This window comes from Staurois parvus, unplaced genomic scaffold (assembly GCF_062004578.1).
Source record: "Staurois parvus isolate SC_StPar_1 unplaced genomic scaffold, SC_StPar_1.0 ptg001400l, whole genome shotgun sequence".
Lineage (NCBI taxonomy): Eukaryota > Metazoa > Chordata > Amphibia > Anura > Ranidae > Staurois > Staurois parvus.
Window position 1 is genome coordinate 1,021,838 of NW_028319196.1, and position 18,755 is coordinate 1,040,592.

The 18,755-nt window shown below is 42.9% G+C and overlaps 1 protein-coding gene across 1 annotated transcript in view; it reads right to left on the reverse strand.

Annotated features, from left to right (window-relative positions):
* Positions 1-3,011: 3,011 nt before the first annotated feature.
* Positions 3,012-18,755, reverse strand: part of LDLR (low density lipoprotein receptor) — a 29,855-nt gene continuing 14,111 nt past the window's right edge. Inside the window, exons 2-18 of the mRNA XM_089661887.1 lie at positions 16,618-16,740; positions 16,380-16,502; positions 14,043-14,420; positions 13,793-13,915; positions 12,230-12,352; positions 11,890-12,009; positions 11,586-11,711; positions 11,293-11,464; positions 10,969-11,196; positions 10,153-10,271; positions 9,894-10,033; positions 9,211-9,352; positions 8,397-8,549; positions 8,024-8,293; positions 7,386-7,466; positions 6,462-6,625; positions 3,012-4,468 (exon numbers count right to left, since the gene is read on the reverse strand). Of these exons, the coding sequence (XP_089518013.1) occupies positions 4,433-4,468; positions 6,462-6,625; positions 7,386-7,466; positions 8,024-8,293; positions 8,397-8,549; positions 9,211-9,352; positions 9,894-10,033; positions 10,153-10,271; positions 10,969-11,196; positions 11,293-11,464; positions 11,586-11,711; positions 11,890-12,009; positions 12,230-12,352; positions 13,793-13,915; positions 14,043-14,420; positions 16,380-16,502; positions 16,618-16,740 (2,621 nt within the window). The 3' untranslated portion in view covers positions 3,012-4,432. The remainder of the gene's footprint in view (positions 4,469-6,461; positions 6,626-7,385; positions 7,467-8,023; positions 8,294-8,396; positions 8,550-9,210; positions 9,353-9,893; positions 10,034-10,152; positions 10,272-10,968; positions 11,197-11,292; positions 11,465-11,585; positions 11,712-11,889; positions 12,010-12,229; positions 12,353-13,792; positions 13,916-14,042; positions 14,421-16,379; positions 16,503-16,617; positions 16,741-18,755) is intronic.

Sequence of the window (18,755 nt, forward strand, 5' to 3'; positions counted from 1 at the left end):
AAAACAGATGTATATTAATGCAAAATGTATTTTAACTGCAACTAGTGCAGGTAGTCAATATCAGCCCCCTGGAAGAGGGAGAGAAGGCACTGGTTCAAGGGTGGACTGACCATTTGGAAACTCGGGCACTGACCGAGGGCCCGGGGTCAATAGGGGGCCCCATGAGATGCCCCTGGTACCTTTTTTCATAGGCTTTTTTGAATTTGGGCAAGGACACAGGGGCCCCTGATCCTCTATTGCCCGGGGGCCCTATGAGTTGTCAGTCTGCCCCTGCACTGGTTGCCACTCAGGTGTGTGCAGGGTACATGTGCTGACACTGACAGTAGAGAGTAGAGTGAGCACATTGATGACCTCATTGATGTGCTTCTTCTTTTCCATTGTCCGGTCTGGGGGCGTAGTTGTGACTAGGCTGTGCTGCTGCTGTGGTGAAGGTCAAGGACTTGGCTGTGCTGTCTCCAACTGATTCCTGGATCACAAGGCTGATACTACAGAATTACTGATAATTTGAATATTTATTGGGTTATCCTGGCTTGCCTGAAGTCCATCTTTAAACTGGCCTTCATATAGCTGGGGGGAGACATTTTCCTGTTCATGGTTCCCATACGATAATACTACCAATTGCCAACTACAAACCTTCTTTAGCTTAAAATATAATATTGAACACTGTTAGCATACCAAGAATATATAATTGTTAGACAGCTTATTTTCTATGCAGGTGTGGACCCATGGTGGTCTCCAGCCATCCAGCTGAGTATGGCTCCAGTAGGCTGGCCATACTCTGAAATGAACAGATTCTTCCATCCATGCTATACAGCGGGGTGGACAATGATCCCGCTGCTGTCCAAATACCCCAAATGTGGCTGCATCTGATTGGATGCAGCCGCAATTGGATGAAAATTTTCCAGAAGACACCTATGAAAAAAAATCTGTTGAATGATTGACTTTAGTTGAATAGAGTGGAGACAGCAGGGCCACCCACTGAGCTTCCTCAGGAACCAGACAAAATATACACAATCTATTACTAGCTTTAACTCATTCACATAGGCCCACAGGCACACAGGCCCATACATCAGGAATTGGGCATTTGTTTAGGTGGCTGGAGCCACCAGGTGCCCATGAAGGTCTATGGGGACACAGCCGCTTATCCTAATTTGACAAACATGCAGGCATGGGACAGTGGTCCTGAACACAGCCATCTATTCCCCGGCACACCTGTTAAACTAGGATGAGAACCTGTGACCACATAGACTTATGCGGGCCATAGATGGGACGAAAAATGGCCGAAAAAAAAACCCGACAATTTTCGGATCGTTAGTGCGGTAATCAGTCGGCTGTTTCTTTGTGATTTTTGCCCTTTTGGATTATCGGTCCTGCTGGAAAATAATAGTTTTAAAATAATAAAAAAGGAAAAAAATAGAATATGAATAAGAAGAAGAAATAGAATATGAACAAAAAGAAGAAATAGAATATAAAGAAGAAGAAGAAAAGGAGAAATAGAATATGAATAAGAAGAAGAAAAAATAAGAATTTCAGTCCGATATTATATTTGACATTTAAAAGTATAGCAACATTGTATCTATTTGTATCCGAACAGAAACATCTGTATCCGAAATGGATACAAATACATACAATGTTTCAACTTTTTTCTTCTTATTCTATTTCTCTTCTTCTGCATATTCTATTTCTTCTTTTTATTCATATTCTATTTCTTCTTTTTCTTTTTCAAATTCTATTTCCTCTTCTTTTAAATGTCAAATATAATAGCGGAGCTCTCTGCAGGGGCACCACTATTATATTAATTGCCGGCCGTAGACGGGACGAAAATCAGCCGACTTTTTTTTTACCAATGGTGGTAACGTCGGCTGATTGAACGACCGATTTTTCGTTTTTCAAAAAAAAAACGTCCGGTTTTCTCCCCGTCTATGGCCTGCATTAGTTGGGCTGCCTACACACAGCACCTAACAGCTCCAGCCACAGGGCACACTCATCATCAGTGCCCTGATGATCAGTGTACATGTCCCCTCCGTGGAAAGCCGATTACCGGCTCTCCTCTCCTCTCGAGCTGTAAGTGTGACAGCTCAAGAGGAGAGAAATGCCGATAACTGGCATTTCCCTGTTTACATGTGATCAGCTGTGATTGGACACAGCTGATCACATGACCGAGCCGACATCTTCGGTTCTTTCCGTGATCAGTGATCCGCTGTGTCCGCTCTCTGAGCTGCGCATGCGCGGTGAGAATGGAAGGACGTCATATGACGTCCTCCCAGAACAAAAGAACCACCTTGCACCCATCATTGGACTATATGGCGGGCGGGAGGTGGTTAAAGTGAGCTGTGACTGAAAAACAATTGAAAAACGCTGAACTAGATAACCTATCTACTACCTCTGTGCTGTACTCAACATGATGATGCGCTACTATATGATGTAAGATTTTCAATCTCTCTTTCTCTTAAGGTCCCTTTCACACGACGAGTCTGATCAGGTCCACCAATCAGTTTTTCCGGCAGACCAAATTGGATGGTCCATTCGCCCCTATGAACAGGTAGGTGTAAACGGACTTGTATCCGTTTACCCTCGCCTACGTCCAGGTTTAATCTGGTCCACTAACAAAAAAAAAACGGGAGGGGATCCGTCCTTTTCCATTTCAGAGGATCGGATTGGAGGGTAGTTGGATGTAAACAGGCAGTGGAGTCTCTTTACACCTGAGCAGGGCTCAGTCCATGTCCGCTCTGCATAAACTGAATGGACACAGATCTGTCATCTGCTTCCTCTGCTCTGATCAGCAGGGGAACTGTAAGAGGATCCCTTGCTGATTGGAACAGAGTCCGTCCTGTCTGAAAGGGGCCTAATACTGAATAAAATCCATTGAACAAGAACGAGATGTCCATAGAACTCATATAGGTGTCATGATAGGGGGTCCACAAACGTTTGGCCATATAGTATATGTATCTTTTGTTGCATTTTAATGGTTCCACGCCTACCCATAAAATAAAAACACAAGACTCAAAGGATTTGAACAAATAAATAAATTATATATTAAACTTCTTTTTTCCCAGTTGTGACATAATCAATACATGTATATACAGCAAAACCGTATGCAATATGACAATATGTACATAAATTAATATTTACACCCTTCACAAAAAACAAAAACAAAATCTCTTTACAGGTTCAGGCAGATTGTTTTGATTTCAATACTGTAATAAAAGATTGGCTAATTTCTACAGGCAGAGAGATAAAGAGAGGTAAGCGAAGATAAGATAAGGCCTTGGTGTGGTGGCGATATCGCGTGCAGCCATGAAAGTGATTTCAAGTATAGAAGAAAAAGATTTTTTTTTTTTTGCGCCACTTGCAAATTAAGGCAGATTGGTTGCCAAAGAGCAGGCTGAACGTCTTGTTTCACAGTTCTCTTGTAGGTAGCACCACTTTCAACAGTTTCTGTTTTCATGTAACCGATACAAAAATGAACATTAAAGCTTAAGAAACAGCCAAAACTTTTCCAGGTTCCATACTTCAAAACTTTTTCGTTTTCTTTGTCTGCCGTCATACCCTGTTGGATACAGGCAGTTGGCCAAGCATGACGTTGAACAATATAAAGCTGTGCAAATAAAAGCCAAAATATAAAAAAAAATATGCTTCAAAATAATATACAGAACACTTGAGACGAAGAACAAAGAAAGTGCAAGCGGAGGTACGTGGATTTTTTTTTTTTTCAGAGAAACAGGATCAGAAGCAAAGGATGGTGGTAAGACGAGGCACTTTTGGGTGATTGGTGGCCTGTTTCGGCTTGCTACATTGTAGCGGGAATGCTGAGCCTGGATCAAAATGGCTTTACTCCGACCCCAAGAGTTAAACCTCAAGGCAGTAAACACATCGACGCCCTGAGGAGATCTCGATATACACTATTCTCTACAAAACTTTGTGCATTGTTCCTTCTTTTCCCTCCAGTTTGAATATTTTTTTTCCACGTTTTAGTGTTTTTTTAAGAACGGTTTTGTGCTTTTAAAACAAAACAAACAAAAATAAACCCCAGCAGGTAGGTCACATTCAGTCCTTCATAGTCCCCCAGTGCTTTTATTATTATTTTTTAATGTAACTTCCAGTCTCTTCCCGTCCCTTCAGACACCTCATCAAGTTTTCTCCTTCATGGCTCAAAGAACTCTTCACATCGCAGAAAGAGGCACCAGGGTGGGTAGTTGGCACGACTTCATAAATAACCCAAAAATTTGTAACTAATGTTTATGTACATAGTAGACCATTTAGTTTGTAAAAAAAAAAAAAATAACAATAATAATAAATCTGGAAAATCTCTGGGCTGTGCCAGCTGGCGCAGTGGTTTGGACAGGTATCTTTTGGTTGCTTAGCAGTCATTGCCCCCGATACATATTTGAGCAGCAGAGTTTTGGTGTTAGGCACAGTGGTCAAGGGTTGTTCAAGCAGCGTCATCTTCCAAACTCACCATCTGTCTCTGAAAAGTTAACAAGAATTGCTGAATTAACAGTTGGCAAAATACTCAGCATAGAATAAGTAAAACATTATATTAAAAAAACCAATTATTACTCTACTTTGCTTAGGGAGCTGAGATCAGGCAACCTCAACTGACATAAACAGTTCCATTCTGAAAAGAAAACGGGTAGTAAAGCTAAGCCAATGGCCTCTTATTTAGTAATAAGGGTTTTAGTGTGTTTTGGAAGGATGATCAAAAGGACAACCTACCATATTTTTAAAGCCTGCCTGTCGTGTCATGTTATTTCACCCTGTTGTATATGGATTTTAATAGTTCTAGGAATGCTTTTCTCAAGGGGTAGGCAACCTGCGGCTCTCCAGCTGTTGCAGGACTACAAGTTCCATCATGCCTCTGCAAGTTATAGCTGTAACTGTCAGTTTTGTAATGTTGCAATGCCTCATGGGAAATGTAGTTTCACAACAGCTGACTCTTAGTCCATAGAAACTCCTGCTAAAACTGTTAAGCAACCCCACCTAAAAATATTTTGTCGGTCAGGGGCAAGAATACTCCCTATACAGTGGTGGTCACAATGCCACCCTTGTAAACAGCAAGTTAAAGAGATTTGGTGTCAGGCTGCTGGCCCTGCCATGTGGCATAGGATTCTGGATTATGCAGGCACCATCAGATGGGAGCTCAATGAGACACAGCTCAGGAAACCCTTACCAAACTTTGGAGAACCTTACTTAAGAATGGGTGCTCTAGGACAGCCATTCTCAGGGTTCCTTCAGAGGTTACTAGGGGTTCTTTGAGCTGTGGCTGAATGACCTCCTATTTAATGATGCTTGAATATGGACCAAGCCCACTTGGCAAAGCCAGCAGCAGGACACTAATGATTTTTTTATCTGTCTATAAAGGTGGCATTCTGAGTACCACAGTAAGGGTCGCTGTCACGGTATGGGAGCCTACCAATTATTAATCCCCTTATTAATGCCTTGTATCACATGCCCTCAGAGTCCTGCTCTGTATTGTTCCAATTGTCCCCTGTGTCACTAGGCCAAATGGCCTAATCAAATTACTCTGGGCCCCCTCCCTCCCGGCCAGCTGGCTGGGAGCTCTCTGCACATCTCCCAACTTTTCATCTATGCAGACATCATCCCTGCCCCCCAGGATGTCCCTGTAACCAGTCTGATTCTCCCTGGGGTCTAGTATTACCTCCCCCCCTCCCGGTAGCATCCTGCAGCAGTTTAAGAGGCTGATGCTAGGAGCTCCGCTATTCATTCCGGTGTGCAGTCAGCAAAGGATCTCAAGCTCCGGCGAGACCTTTCTGACTAGACTCTGCAAGTCTACTCCCCAGCCTCACAGAGACCACACAGGTGGGAAGAGGCAGCCAGAGAAAGCTTGCCTGTGATTGCGCGAGACCCCACAGAAGGGGGAGAGACTACCACAGCCCGTCTGCCAGAGGTCACCCGCCTGTTCCGGACTCCACAGGTACCTGGGAGACCAGGCACCCTGTTGGATCCATGAGTACCTGCTTCCCCACTGTTACCTGAACTGTTGCGGTGGTGACTCCTCGCACCCCTCTCCTGTGTCGGACTACCCCTGTTACAGGGACACCCCCTTGGCTGGTAACGGGGTGGGTGGGGCCCCCCGTTACCATTTAGTGGCAAATCCACCCTCTCTGCCACCCCCGTATTGAAGGACTGCCGTCTGTTTGTCTCAATAAAGCTTTGTGCATCTGCCATCCACTCTGTGTGTTCTGTCCTGCCTTTCTTCCGTCACAGTCGCATTCTTCCTACTTACCACCAATGTTTTTCCATTGACCCCAGATTCACTGGTTTTGATAAGGGTTCCCTAAGGCCTGAACATTATTTTAGGGGTTCTTCTGCAGTAAAAGGTTGAGCAAGAATGCTCTAGAAGGCTAGGTTGTGGGATAATAGTTGCCAGCTGTAGAAATATTCTAGGCTAACTGAACAGAAGAACAAACAGAAAATCAAAATCAATATCAATATCTTACCGATGGGTATGTGTATCCACTATCCTGACTTCTGCATATGTGGATCTCATCATCTTCTGTGGTTTTCTGATACACAGGATTGTCAAAGTGGATAGTGTTGGTGTTCTTTAACCTCCAGTTTCTCCATAACAGGAAGCCTCCAAAAGCCAACAGGCAGATTATTACTGGAAATAAAGAAAGAGATGTTGGTTTGTTACAGACCGGAAGAATTGTAGTTGTAAAATATCAACAAACCAGAAAGTCCTATCTAGGAAACACTCCAAGAGGCATGCCCCAGTAATAGACTACCACATTAACAAATATGAAAAAGTTTGTTACATAACGTAAGGACAATTGTAGAAGACATGCCGATATTTGACGCTAAACCTAAATGGACATTAATGCCTAGTCTAACTTGGGCTCCAGCACAGATAGGCATACATCTGTCATACGTGGGTGCTTGCTGGTCAAAACTAACTTTCAGGCTGTGCAGGGAACAGTGAATGCAGTCATACATTGACCACATACATATGTGTTGACCACATATGGTCATGATATTTTCACGTCTGGATTTTTCTATATCTGAGAATTAAAAAATAGTTGTCATTGGTCAACATGCTACCAGATAATCTTAAAACAGCCTAATTTTGCTGATAATCAATCCAAAAAATGATACTTTAAGCAATCCAATGTTTTGGCTGATGATAAATGTATTATTTTCACCACTGCTGCTGCTAACTAAGCCACAACACACGTAATAGAAGAGACCAAAGACTTTTGCACAGATGATTTATGAACAACCAGTAGGCAGGCCAGATCAGCTTTTTAGCGATGGTTTGTGTTGCCTATCTGTTGGGTCAGTTCAATAAACAGCTTCACTAATATAAAAAAGATCATACTGCTATAAGTGTATATGGAACAAAAAAAATGAGAGGAAAAACTTACCAATAGGAATGACAGCGTAAATGGCATTGGACTGGGTATGGGAATTTGTAGTTTGCATCTTAACATCAATGTTATTTTCAGCTGGAAGTAAAGACATGACAGAGGTCAGTGATATGTTGTATATTTGCTTTCAGTGATGTGCAGCTTAATGTCTATAATGTTTCATGTCCCACACATTGTTGGCTTTCATAGCATGATGTTTGCATGATTTGTCCACAAAATCCACTATCATTCCCAACACATAACTCAGGTGCTCTCCAGCCCATGTTCTGAAAAAGGCAAGTTTTGAAGAGTTCTTCTGAGAATGATTCAGAACTGCAATTACCTTTTCTATAGGATGCAGAGAAATGTAAGAAATTTAATTGCAAGCTCCTCTGAGTAACAGGACTGATTAATACACTTTTCCCACTCAGAAAAAATGGGAAGCAATTAAATGGAACAGACTGAGGCATAGAGGAAGTGATATGAACTTTGAAGACACTTTATTCTTCTCTGTGTCAAATCAGCCCTGCGCACTGAAAGTGTAAGAGAAAAGACCTGGCTTTTTCCTAGATGAGGGCCTACAACTTGGATTACACCTGGTACTTAAGGAACACCTTATGATTTCTACCACAAGAGATACAGGAAGAGCCTTTTACCTGGATGTGACATTGTAGAAAGTTCTGGGGTAGAGAGATCAGGATTTGCTTTCGCAGTCTGGGGCATTTCCGTTTTAGCAACTGGTCGGCTTGTGGTAGATGAAACAGTGGTCTTAGGCCTTGCTGTTGGCTGTTCAGGCTTCACAGTAGTGGACCTCCTTGGTGTAGAAGTAATCTTGGCAAGGAGAGTAGTTCTGGGAGTGGTGACCGTGGAAGGCGTTGTCGTAACCAGAGGAGAGGTGAACTTAGTGGCATGTGGAGTAACAAGTTCTGAAGAGACAACCAATACATTTGTTACAGTCCTGGACATGTCTACAAAGCACTCACAGAGAAAGCTTTCACTAGTATGCAGACATCATATTTCATAACTTACCTTTCACACAGCTCCTCATATCTGGACCAAGGTGTTCTCCATCAGGGCAAGCACATGTGTACTTAGGTGGACGAGTGCCGATTTGTGGAGCGGGCAGACACAAGTATTCACAACCTCCGTTGCCAAGGTGGTGAGAGGAACACCAATTGTCACCTGAAGGTCACAGAAGAAAGAAAATGAAATTCAATTAAACTTAACTGCATAGAAAAGTTATTCTTTCCAAAGCATTCCACCAGTTTTGGGAGACATTCCCCTTAAAGTGTTGCTAAAGCTAAAACTATTTTATTCTTTGTTTTAGATAGGACTTTGGGGGCTAGACACAATGTCATGTTTTGATTTCTGTCTGTGTCCCCAAAAAGGAGATTCACCATCTCCATTTGTCCTCACCAGAACTGAAAATGAGGCAAAATCCAAAATGTTAAGCTGTCACAAGAAATGGAATAGGAGGGAAATGATATAGACATTTGTTCTGGTGACAACTGTTCAATAGTGGATTTCTCTCACTTTGTAGAGAGTTCTTCTCACTTCCTTTTGTGTCTACAAGACAAGCGAAAGATATGTCCTTCAGTAGGACACACAAAAAGTGGCTTTCATAATTCTCTAGTTTAGGCTTTAGTGACACTTTAACCTCAGAGTCTTGTCATGCATTACAACATGTGCCATCTTCCTGCAAAAAACCCAGTCAGGACGCCATTGCTTTCCAGGACATTATAAAACCCCCCTTTTCTTATGGTGCAATTTAAGTGCTGCAACATTATATTTTTTTTTTTACTTTCCACTCTACCGTCACAACTCAAGCTGAATTTCATCATACCTGTAGGCTGTCCTCGGTTGTGATACAGGACAATGTCTTCCGGGGATTGAAGGCCTTCAGCGACCTTTCTTATCTGACTTCCAGTCAGTCTGTTGGCACTGAATATAGCTTCATTGTCAATATCGGTCCAGAACACCAGATCCTTTAAGAAATAAAAAAAAAAAGATGCAGGTTATTGAAAAGTCAGACCAAAGAAAATGACCAAAAGATAGCGAATATTTGTATGAGAGCAGTACAACCTGTGACCCAGGGTGATACCAGACAAAGATAAACATGCAAATATTGACAGAGACAGGAAAATGCTGAATAGTCTTTTTTGGTTTGGCTACAAATGTGACAAGACTTCAAAGTGTAATCCTTTTTTTATATATTGGTTGGCTGCTGATACACCTGTAGAACCATCTGCCCGGGACTTTAACTTTACGACATCTAACTGCCTAGGTATGATGTTCTAGATGATGACCACAACTGAGGGACATCAGTGACCCAGGCAGGTGGGGAGGCAATACAAAGGTGTTTCAATCCACGAATGATAGAATCTTCCAACCAGCCCAAAAATAACTGATAGCTTTTTGGCTTATGTCTATTCCCATCTAACCAGTTTGTTAGAGAAAATAAACAGTCAAGATTTGATAAGGCAAGAAGCAAATGTTCTTAAACTATCAATAGAGATTTAATCTCACCTCAAAGATGGTGAGGCCGAAAGGGTGAGCTAAGTGGTTTTCATCGAATATGACCATCCTCCTGTTTCCACCAGCAACATCGATGCTAGATAGAGTATGCAGTTTGGAATCCACCCAGTACAACCGCTGACTGATCATATCTAAAAGGTAAACAAAAAATATTGACATATGTTTAATCATCAAGGTATTATTAAGCACCCATTAAACATCCATATACTATGTGAGAGACGCCTACAGATATATAGTAAAACTCACTCACCCAGAGTAATGCCATTAGGCCACTCAATATTCTCGCTAACAAGAGTCTGTCTGGCAGCACCGTTTAGGCCTCCCTTCTCAATCTTTGCAGGGAAACCCCAGTCAGTCCAGTACATAAAGCTGAAATACAAATATACAAGAAGGATTAGTGCTACAGTCGGTATACAAAACAGAAGTACTACAGTTGGATATGGAATTACATCTGTCAGGGCAGTTGAGTGCATTAGAGATTCAAATGGGACAAAGTAAAAGGGTCACCTAACATCTTCGCTCCCCACCAACAGTTCACCTTTCCCCACTAGCCTTCAAACTGACTTGTCAAAGCCTGTACAGAGCTATTGTACCCTTCCCTACTCCCCATGTAAGAGCACTGAGCTAATCGTGAGGCACCAGCACTCATGAGTCCCATGCTCTTTGGCAAGGGAATGGGATAAGTTAGTTAAAATAGTTAAAAGAAAAAAGGTTGACAGTAACTTGATTTCCTCCTTCACCTAGAATGAGGATAAGGCTTTCTTATCAGGACTGGACAAATCACAGGTCTCCATTGCTTTTTGGAAAGAAAACATGTCTTTTTGGCTTTTAACATATGCCAATAGGCTGCATTCCCTGGTTCCACAATTAAACAGTGATTTTCAACCCTCACTTTATATATATGTGCAGTACTGTGACTACTCTACTGCAGTGATAGAGGTTCTGTCTATATCAACCAATCAAAATGTAGCCGCAATTTTCCAGTGTATTGCAGAAAATGAAATCAATGTACTATGGAAGCTAGAATATCAGCTATTATACAGAAAAAAGGGTAAAAATGCCTTACCCTTTGGTGGGATCCACCACAATGTCACGTGGCTTAACTAGACCTTCCCTGAGGAGAGTTTTACGCTTGGTTCCAAGTGTGTTGGCCACAGAAATGGTGCCGTAGACAGAGTCTGTCCAGTAGATGTTGGCATGGATCCAATCTACAGCAATACCATCTGGAGCTTGGATCTCGTTCCCAATCACAGTCTCATGGTGAGAAAAGTTATGAGCCTTGTCCATATAGGCACTGCAGAGGAATAGACAGAGGAAATTAATTCATTCTAATCTTTGCAGTACAACTCTTTTTAGTTGATTCCCATAATATCAGTCCTTCATGCCTTACCTGTAAATTTTCCTCTGTGATAGATCAGACCAGTAGATTCTATTGTTGGATATCTCCATATCTAAAGCCACCACATTTTTCAAACGAGGGATGAAACTGGTGTACTCCCTCCTGTCCAGTGTCAACTTCCTCACTTCATGACGGTTGGTAAAGAGCAGGTATGCCACTGTCCCTAGAAAGAGAACAATGTGGCATCCTTAGAAAGATGTCTTCACAATGTAATTTCTGTGCAGTGTGGGATGCCACAGCTCAGCCATTAAAAACAACAAATGGTGTCCTTTAGAGGTACTTACCAATGCCTTTGCAGGAGCCGGTTGCTGGATCTAGTTGGTAGCCTTCTTCGCATTCACATTTGTAACTTCCTTCAAGGTTAATGCAAATCTGACTACAAATGTCAGGTTGTTCACATTCATCGATATCTGTAGGAAACAAAGCAGAATTATATTTTAGAAATGTACAAATTTCAAGGCATGTGCACAATAAACAGTCCCTAATGGAGATTTCACTTCCCATCCTGATGGCACCTTGCTACCTGCTACTTCGAGTACAGGTGTGGTTGTATGATGGCAATTAATAGTCATAGAAAGCCCCAATTACCTTCACATTTCTTTCCATTCAGGAGCCGATAGCCCTCTTCACATAAACACTCATAACCGATCTTAAGGTCTTTGCAGATATCAGAACATCCACCATTGTTTTTCAGACATTCGTTTTCACCTTCAGGAGAAAATGGAGATATTTGTGTCAGTGAGTTGAAAGCCAAAGTCTGTTAAGAAACTGCAGAGAAGTAAGGTGAAATAACACAACAAAGCCTATAAAAAGGTATCAGGGGCATTTCATGGGGCCCCCTACTGACCCCGGGCCCTCGGGCAGTGCCCGTGTGCTCAAATGGTCAGTCCGCCCCTGCACCCATCTACTGTACAAATGGGAGACTCACCACATTCCTTCAGGGGCTCATCAGTCCAGTCTCTGCAGTCTCGCACACCATTACACACTTGGTCCATGCTGATGCACTCTCCACTGTGACACTTGAACTTGTTTGGACCCTCACATTTTGTCACTTAAAGGAAAAAAGAAAAACAGATTATAGCCGTGCAGAATAGGTAGGTATAAAAACAGATGTGAGGTAATTGTTTTGAGGTCCTGGGGTCATTTCCCATCAGAGATTTTTGGGGGGATTTAGTAAAACTGGAGCAGACAGAATCTGGTGCAGCTGTACATAGTAACCAATCAGCTTCTAACTTCAGCTTGCTCAGTTAAGCTTTGTCAATAAAACATGGAAGCTGATCATTTACTATGCACAGCTGCATCAGATTTTGGGTGTACCAGTTTTAGTAAATCTCCCCTTATGGCACATATTTATAAAGTGGTTAAGTTGACCTTCGCTAAACATTCACTGCAGGTGAACCTGGTGCATGTGTTTTAAATGACAGTGATTGATTCATGACCGGTGAATAGTTGGTAAAAGTCACCTTCAACACTTTATAAATACGCCCAGGGGTGTATTTACCACAAGGCAAACAAGGCATTTGCCTAGGGCGGCATTTTCCGGGGGGGGGGGCAGCACTACTCCTTGGAAGAAGGGATGGAAGAAGGGACACATGCAGCATGGGGATCTGGTGGGTTCCGAAAGAAGCTGTGGGTTTTATGATGGTGTATGCAAGCCTGAATCTCGTTCCTGGGGATGTCCAGAGCTGTGAAGGTGAGTGTCTTTCTCTCTCTCGCCATGGGGGATGGTGGCTGGTGTATAAGGGGCAGTGGTAGTGGAAGGCTCGGGTTGAGGGAATGGATGTTCTTGGTCAATGTCAGGCTCTTTCTGTGGGGGGGGGCACCAATTTTTGATTTGCCTAGGGCAGCACAAAACCAAACCTAAATACACCCCTGAATACGCCTCCATGTGTTTGGCATTTGTATATGTCCCATGTATAAGCCTGGGTTACTTCTTGGAGCTCCAGCCCTCTCTTCAAATCCTTAACCCCTTCCCACCGGCGCCTCCCGGCCCTTTAAGAGTTTCAAAAGCCAGGAGGCGTAGCGGGCGGGGCGTGGTTTAGGGATCATGTGACCACTGTGACGCGTCGTCACAGTGGGCACATGATCGGGAAAGGTCCCGATCAAAAGAGCAGACCAGGACCTTTCCGTGAGTACCGGACATGTGTGCTGGGAGCGCGCAGGGCGCGTGATCTCAGCACATATGTTTTTTTCTTACATGAACGCAAATGTGCGGCCGCTCGGTGTCTAGGCCCAACCACCGGGAGGCCGCACATTTGTGTGCGGTCGGCGTAAAGGGGTTAACCGTACAACTGGTTTAACTGGCTCACACATTCTATTGGCGCCAATATGTGTCTGTAGGACTGTGGTGGGGTCACTATATTGTGAACTCATTCAGTGATTGGGACTGAAGTGTATTTAAGTGGTAGGCTCCTCTTTGGGAAGCACTGGGGAATATGCTGGTACTGTAAAAAAATTATTTAGGTACAAACAAAACATATTGGATCCTTACCATTTCGACATCCAAATTCATCACTATGATCATCACAGTCATATTCTTGGTTGCACTGCAGACTGCCATGAATACACTTTCCATCATTGCACTGGAACTGATCCGGGCTGCAAGTTGGTTTTTCTGCAAGTACAAAAGATGCATAAAATTAGCCACTATATCACTGTTTTTTAAAATTAGCCACTATATCACTTTTTTGTCCCTCATCAGCAAGTTGGCCATAGTGGTCATATTGGCCTCCAGTACGTACCACAGTCCTTTTCATCTGACTTGTCCTTGCAGTCGAACCCTCCATCGCACTTCCAGCTCATGTGTATGCATTCTCCACTGCCGCAGTGGAACTCCAGGTTGGAACAGGGTTTGTCAGTCTTAATTGGCTCTTTCCCTTCACAGTTTTCCTCATCTGAGCTGTCTTCACAGTCTGGATCTCCATCACAGGTCCACAGCTTGGGAATACACAAAGTGGAGTTCTTGCAATTGAAGAAGTTCGGATTGCAGGTTGGGACTGGGCAATTTTCTTCATCACTACCATCATCGCAATCACGGTCGTCATCGCATACATATTCCAGAGAGATACACATTCCACTCTTGCACTGAAACTGTTCATCTGAGGCACAAGGCATGGGAGCTACAGCAAATGAGACAGGCCAGTTAGACACACGCATAAACCATCACAAGACACTCACTACCAAGGGCGGACTGACAACTCATGGGGCCCCCGGGCAATAGGGGATCATGGGGCCCCTGTGTCCTTGCCCAAACTCAAAAAACCTATGAAAAAGGTACCAGGGGCATCTCATGGGGCCTTCTACTGACCCCGGGCCCTCGGACAGTGCCCGAGTTTCCAAATGGTCAGTCCGCCCCTGCTCACTACTGATGTTATATGATGTAACATGTCAAGCTCTTCTCTTTAACATGATACACACGTTTAACAGTTAGCATAATCTTTTATAAGTTATTTCCAAATGCAGCTGATATGATCAAAATGGAACTCCAGGCAGGTATAAAAGACACAAACGAATGCAGCCCTGTATTCATTATTACATCATTAAATGTATTTTTTTTAATGCAAGCAGCATGCTTATATGAATATGACCTTGTATCAGTTTCTTCCAAGCCCCTGTACAGCTAAGCGCAGAGTAGGAGAGCGAGAAGTAGCCAGGCAGTTGTGCTGTAGTGCTCATGTACTAACAAGGAGCATGCTGATAGGATCACAGAGAAGAGTGACAGAGAGATGAGCTCATCAGATTGCTGCTTCTCTTTTCACTGTCCAGTCCCAGGCTGGGGGAGGGACAAGACCTGTAAGTGTTATTTAACTTTAGCAGAAGAATCAGGTCCCTTGCTCTGCGAGATTGGGCGGTGCTGTGTGGCAGCGCTTTTTTAAATCTCAAAACTAAATAGACAGAAATACCAATCGCCAGGTACAACAACTCCCATATAAGTATTTCAACTGTGATTTTATACATCCGTTCATTTGTATTCAGCTCTGCAATTCTATGGGCCAGCTTTTCTGATATGGTTGAAAGCCTTTTTCCTGGTGCCAACATGGCAGTATACATGTGGTAGTATGCTGCCATGGATTGACACCAGGAAAGGAAAATGACAGTAAGTATTTGATACAATTTTCCTGGTGCCAACATGGCAGCATACTACCACATGTATGCTGCCACTGACTGGCGCCAGGAAAGGAAAACTATGGTAAGTATTTGATAAAATTTTCCTGGTGCCAACATGGCGGCATACTACCACGTGTATGCTGTCATTGACTGGCGCCAGGAAAAGAAAACTATGGTAAGTATTTGATACAATTTTCCTGGTGCCAACATGGCAGCATACTACCACATGTATGCTGCCACTGACTGGCGCCAGGAAAGGAAAACTATGGTAAGTATTTGATAAAATTTTCCTGGTGCCAACATGGCGGCATACTACCACGTGTATGCTGCCATTGACTGGCGCCAGGAAAAGAAAACTATGGTAAGTATTTGATACAATTTTCCTGGTGCCAACATGGCAGCATACTCCACATGTATGCTGCCATTGACTGGTGCCAGGAAAGGAAAACTATGGTAAGTATTTGATACAATTTTCCTGGTGCCAACATGGCGGCATACTACCACGCGTATGCTGCCATTGCCTGGCGCCAGGAAAGGAAAACTATGGTAAGTATTTGATACAATTTTCCTGCTGCCAACATGGCGGCATACTACCACATGTATGCTGCCATTGACTGGTGCCAGGAAAGGAAAACTATGGTAAGTATTTGGTACAATTTTCCTGGTGCCAACATGGCGGCATACTACCACATGTATTCTGCCTGCTGCCATTGACTGGTGCCAGGAAAGGAAAACCAGGGTAAGTATTTGATACAATTTTCCTGGTGCCAACATGGCGGCACACTTCCACATGTATGCTGCCATTGACTGGCACCAGGAAAAGAAAATTATGGTAATAATTCGATACAACTTTGCCATTTTTATGAGGTAGGTCACCAAGTCTGTTCCCAACCCTACCAATTGCTTGAGCTTGGGACTGGCATGCAGAATGTGATAACACATATGCATAGTCAATTTGTATAAATACATACTGCAGTCCTTCTCATCTGAGCCATTTTCACAGTCTTCCTGATGATCGCACTTCCATGACAGGGGGATACATCGGTTCGTCCTCCCACCACAGCTGAACTGTTCAGCACTGCAAGTTACAGTTCCTGAGAAGAGACCCACAGTGTATAAGAAGTTGATCTATAATAATTTCAAGAATTTTAATTTGAACTTTTTCTATTGCCTGTACCCCACCCTCCATTACAGTGTCCCAGAACTTACGACATGTCTCGGGGAACTCATCAGATCCATCCCTGCACTCCTCATTGCCATCACAGACCCACTTGTATGGAATGCATTTGCCATCTCCGCAGTGGAACTCATTTCTTTCACATTTTGATACCCCTAAAATTAAAAAGAAAAATAGAATAAAATAAGTAATGATGGGCTACAAATGAATGTTAGGAAGGCAAAAATAACTATATAATCAAACTAAATCTACAAGGTGTTGTCATCTACCCAAAACAAAACCTTACATAAAATTTCATGGAATGATCCTTTAATTTTTTTTTTACATGGCTTGTCAATCTGGATCTACAGCAATTTTTCTACAAGAAAGTTACAAAGTCAGTTCAAAGAAGGTGTGAAATGTCTAAAAAAGCAGAAATGTAAATACCAGGAAGCCAGCGTTACTGTATATCATAGATACGAACTGTCCTTGAATACAAGGGGAAGTCCAAAGCTTTGAAGAACAATGCTAACAAACAATCCTTCCAGGAAATGCGACAATAGTAACCAATGGCACTGCTAAATGTTTGATCAGACTGCCGCTGATGCCCTCTTTCTGAAAATGCTAGTTTCCTGACTATTATGCTGATCCTTCAGCTTTAGTGCCTCATGAATCACTGACCTGGAGTAAATATACATACATGTAAAGTCAGGAAAAAGTCAGAAGTCCTTATCCACATACAGTTCTTGTTCCAGAACATAAAGCCCAATTGATGTCTCACACTCCTTTCACATAGGCGCCATCCACTCTGTCTCAGAAGGGGATCCTAGACTTATCCCCTGGCAAGTCAGATCTGAATGGAGACCAATATCACATATGTGACATCCATGTCTGTTCTAATTTTCCTTCCAATGTGATGGAGGAAAAACAGACTCATCTGCTTCTCTAATGGAAAACAGACAACTCTGATATAGGCAGACAGGCATCCGCTTATACCTGTCCACATCCATTCAGGTCCATAAAAGCAGATCTGGCCATAAACAATTTTGCATTCAGTCCAGAGAGCCTGGACACATACAGATGTGCACAGATATAGGTGGCCACCCATAAGGATGCACCGTGTAATCACAGATCAAAAATGGACTGACAGAATGCTTATATGAAAGGGGCTGTGATTGGTCACAGCTTGTCACATGGTACAAGGCTGTTGTGAATAGCCTTGTACCATGTGATCTCTGTGATCATTCACAGATTTCACTAGAAGTAAGCAATTTCAGAAGTGACATCTTGCTTACTACTCTTCATGTGATCACAGATTGGCCAATCAGTGATCACATGATCGGGACCTCACACAGAGGTCCCGTACAACGTTCAGTGTTCCGCTGCGGGAGGGCTCCCAGGGAGCGTGCACAAGCAGGGAGTGGGGAAGACGTTTATAAAAGGCCACCCTCCCCTGCACTGCTCCCGTCCAGCCGTTTATATACATGGGCCGGACGGGAAGTGGTTAAAGTGTATATAGTAAGGGATCATGTCAAAAAGGTCAATAAAACTTAAATGGCATCTAAAGGTTGCTAATCATCCTCTTTATTCATGACTATAAGACATTGATACCTAAACATATAAACCGTTGACATACACTCGCTTAACATACATGTCTGGCGTTCAGCAGGTCGATAAAATATGTTTCATGTCAAGACGTCAAGTGTAGATTATATCTCCTGAACATGAAACAACCTGCGGGGTGTAGTTATGTGTCATTTCTGTACAGTTTTTCCACAGAAAGGGCAAGTTTAGTCTACCGTAACATATTATACAATTGTTTTTTATAGGCAAGTTCCCTGCATGTAACATTCACTATATTTATCATACCATGGAGGTGGAGAATGCTCAGCAAGGAACAGGATGAATCATATTGATTACTTATTAACTGCTTCAGATTACTTGACCAGCAAAGCTGAACACCTTTGCGATTGTCTTCTCAGCCAACATCAGTACCTAATCTCACAAATGTTCTTTTGGCTGAATAGGTGCAATTCTCATAGATGCACTCCAAAATCTTGCAGAAAGCCTCAACAGAAGAGTGGAGGCCAATATAGCAAGGGGCAATTCCATCCTAATGTCCTTGTGTATAAAGTCATGTCTATAAAGGCATCATGGTTTGATGAGTTTGGTGTGGGAGCCTGTGTGGTCT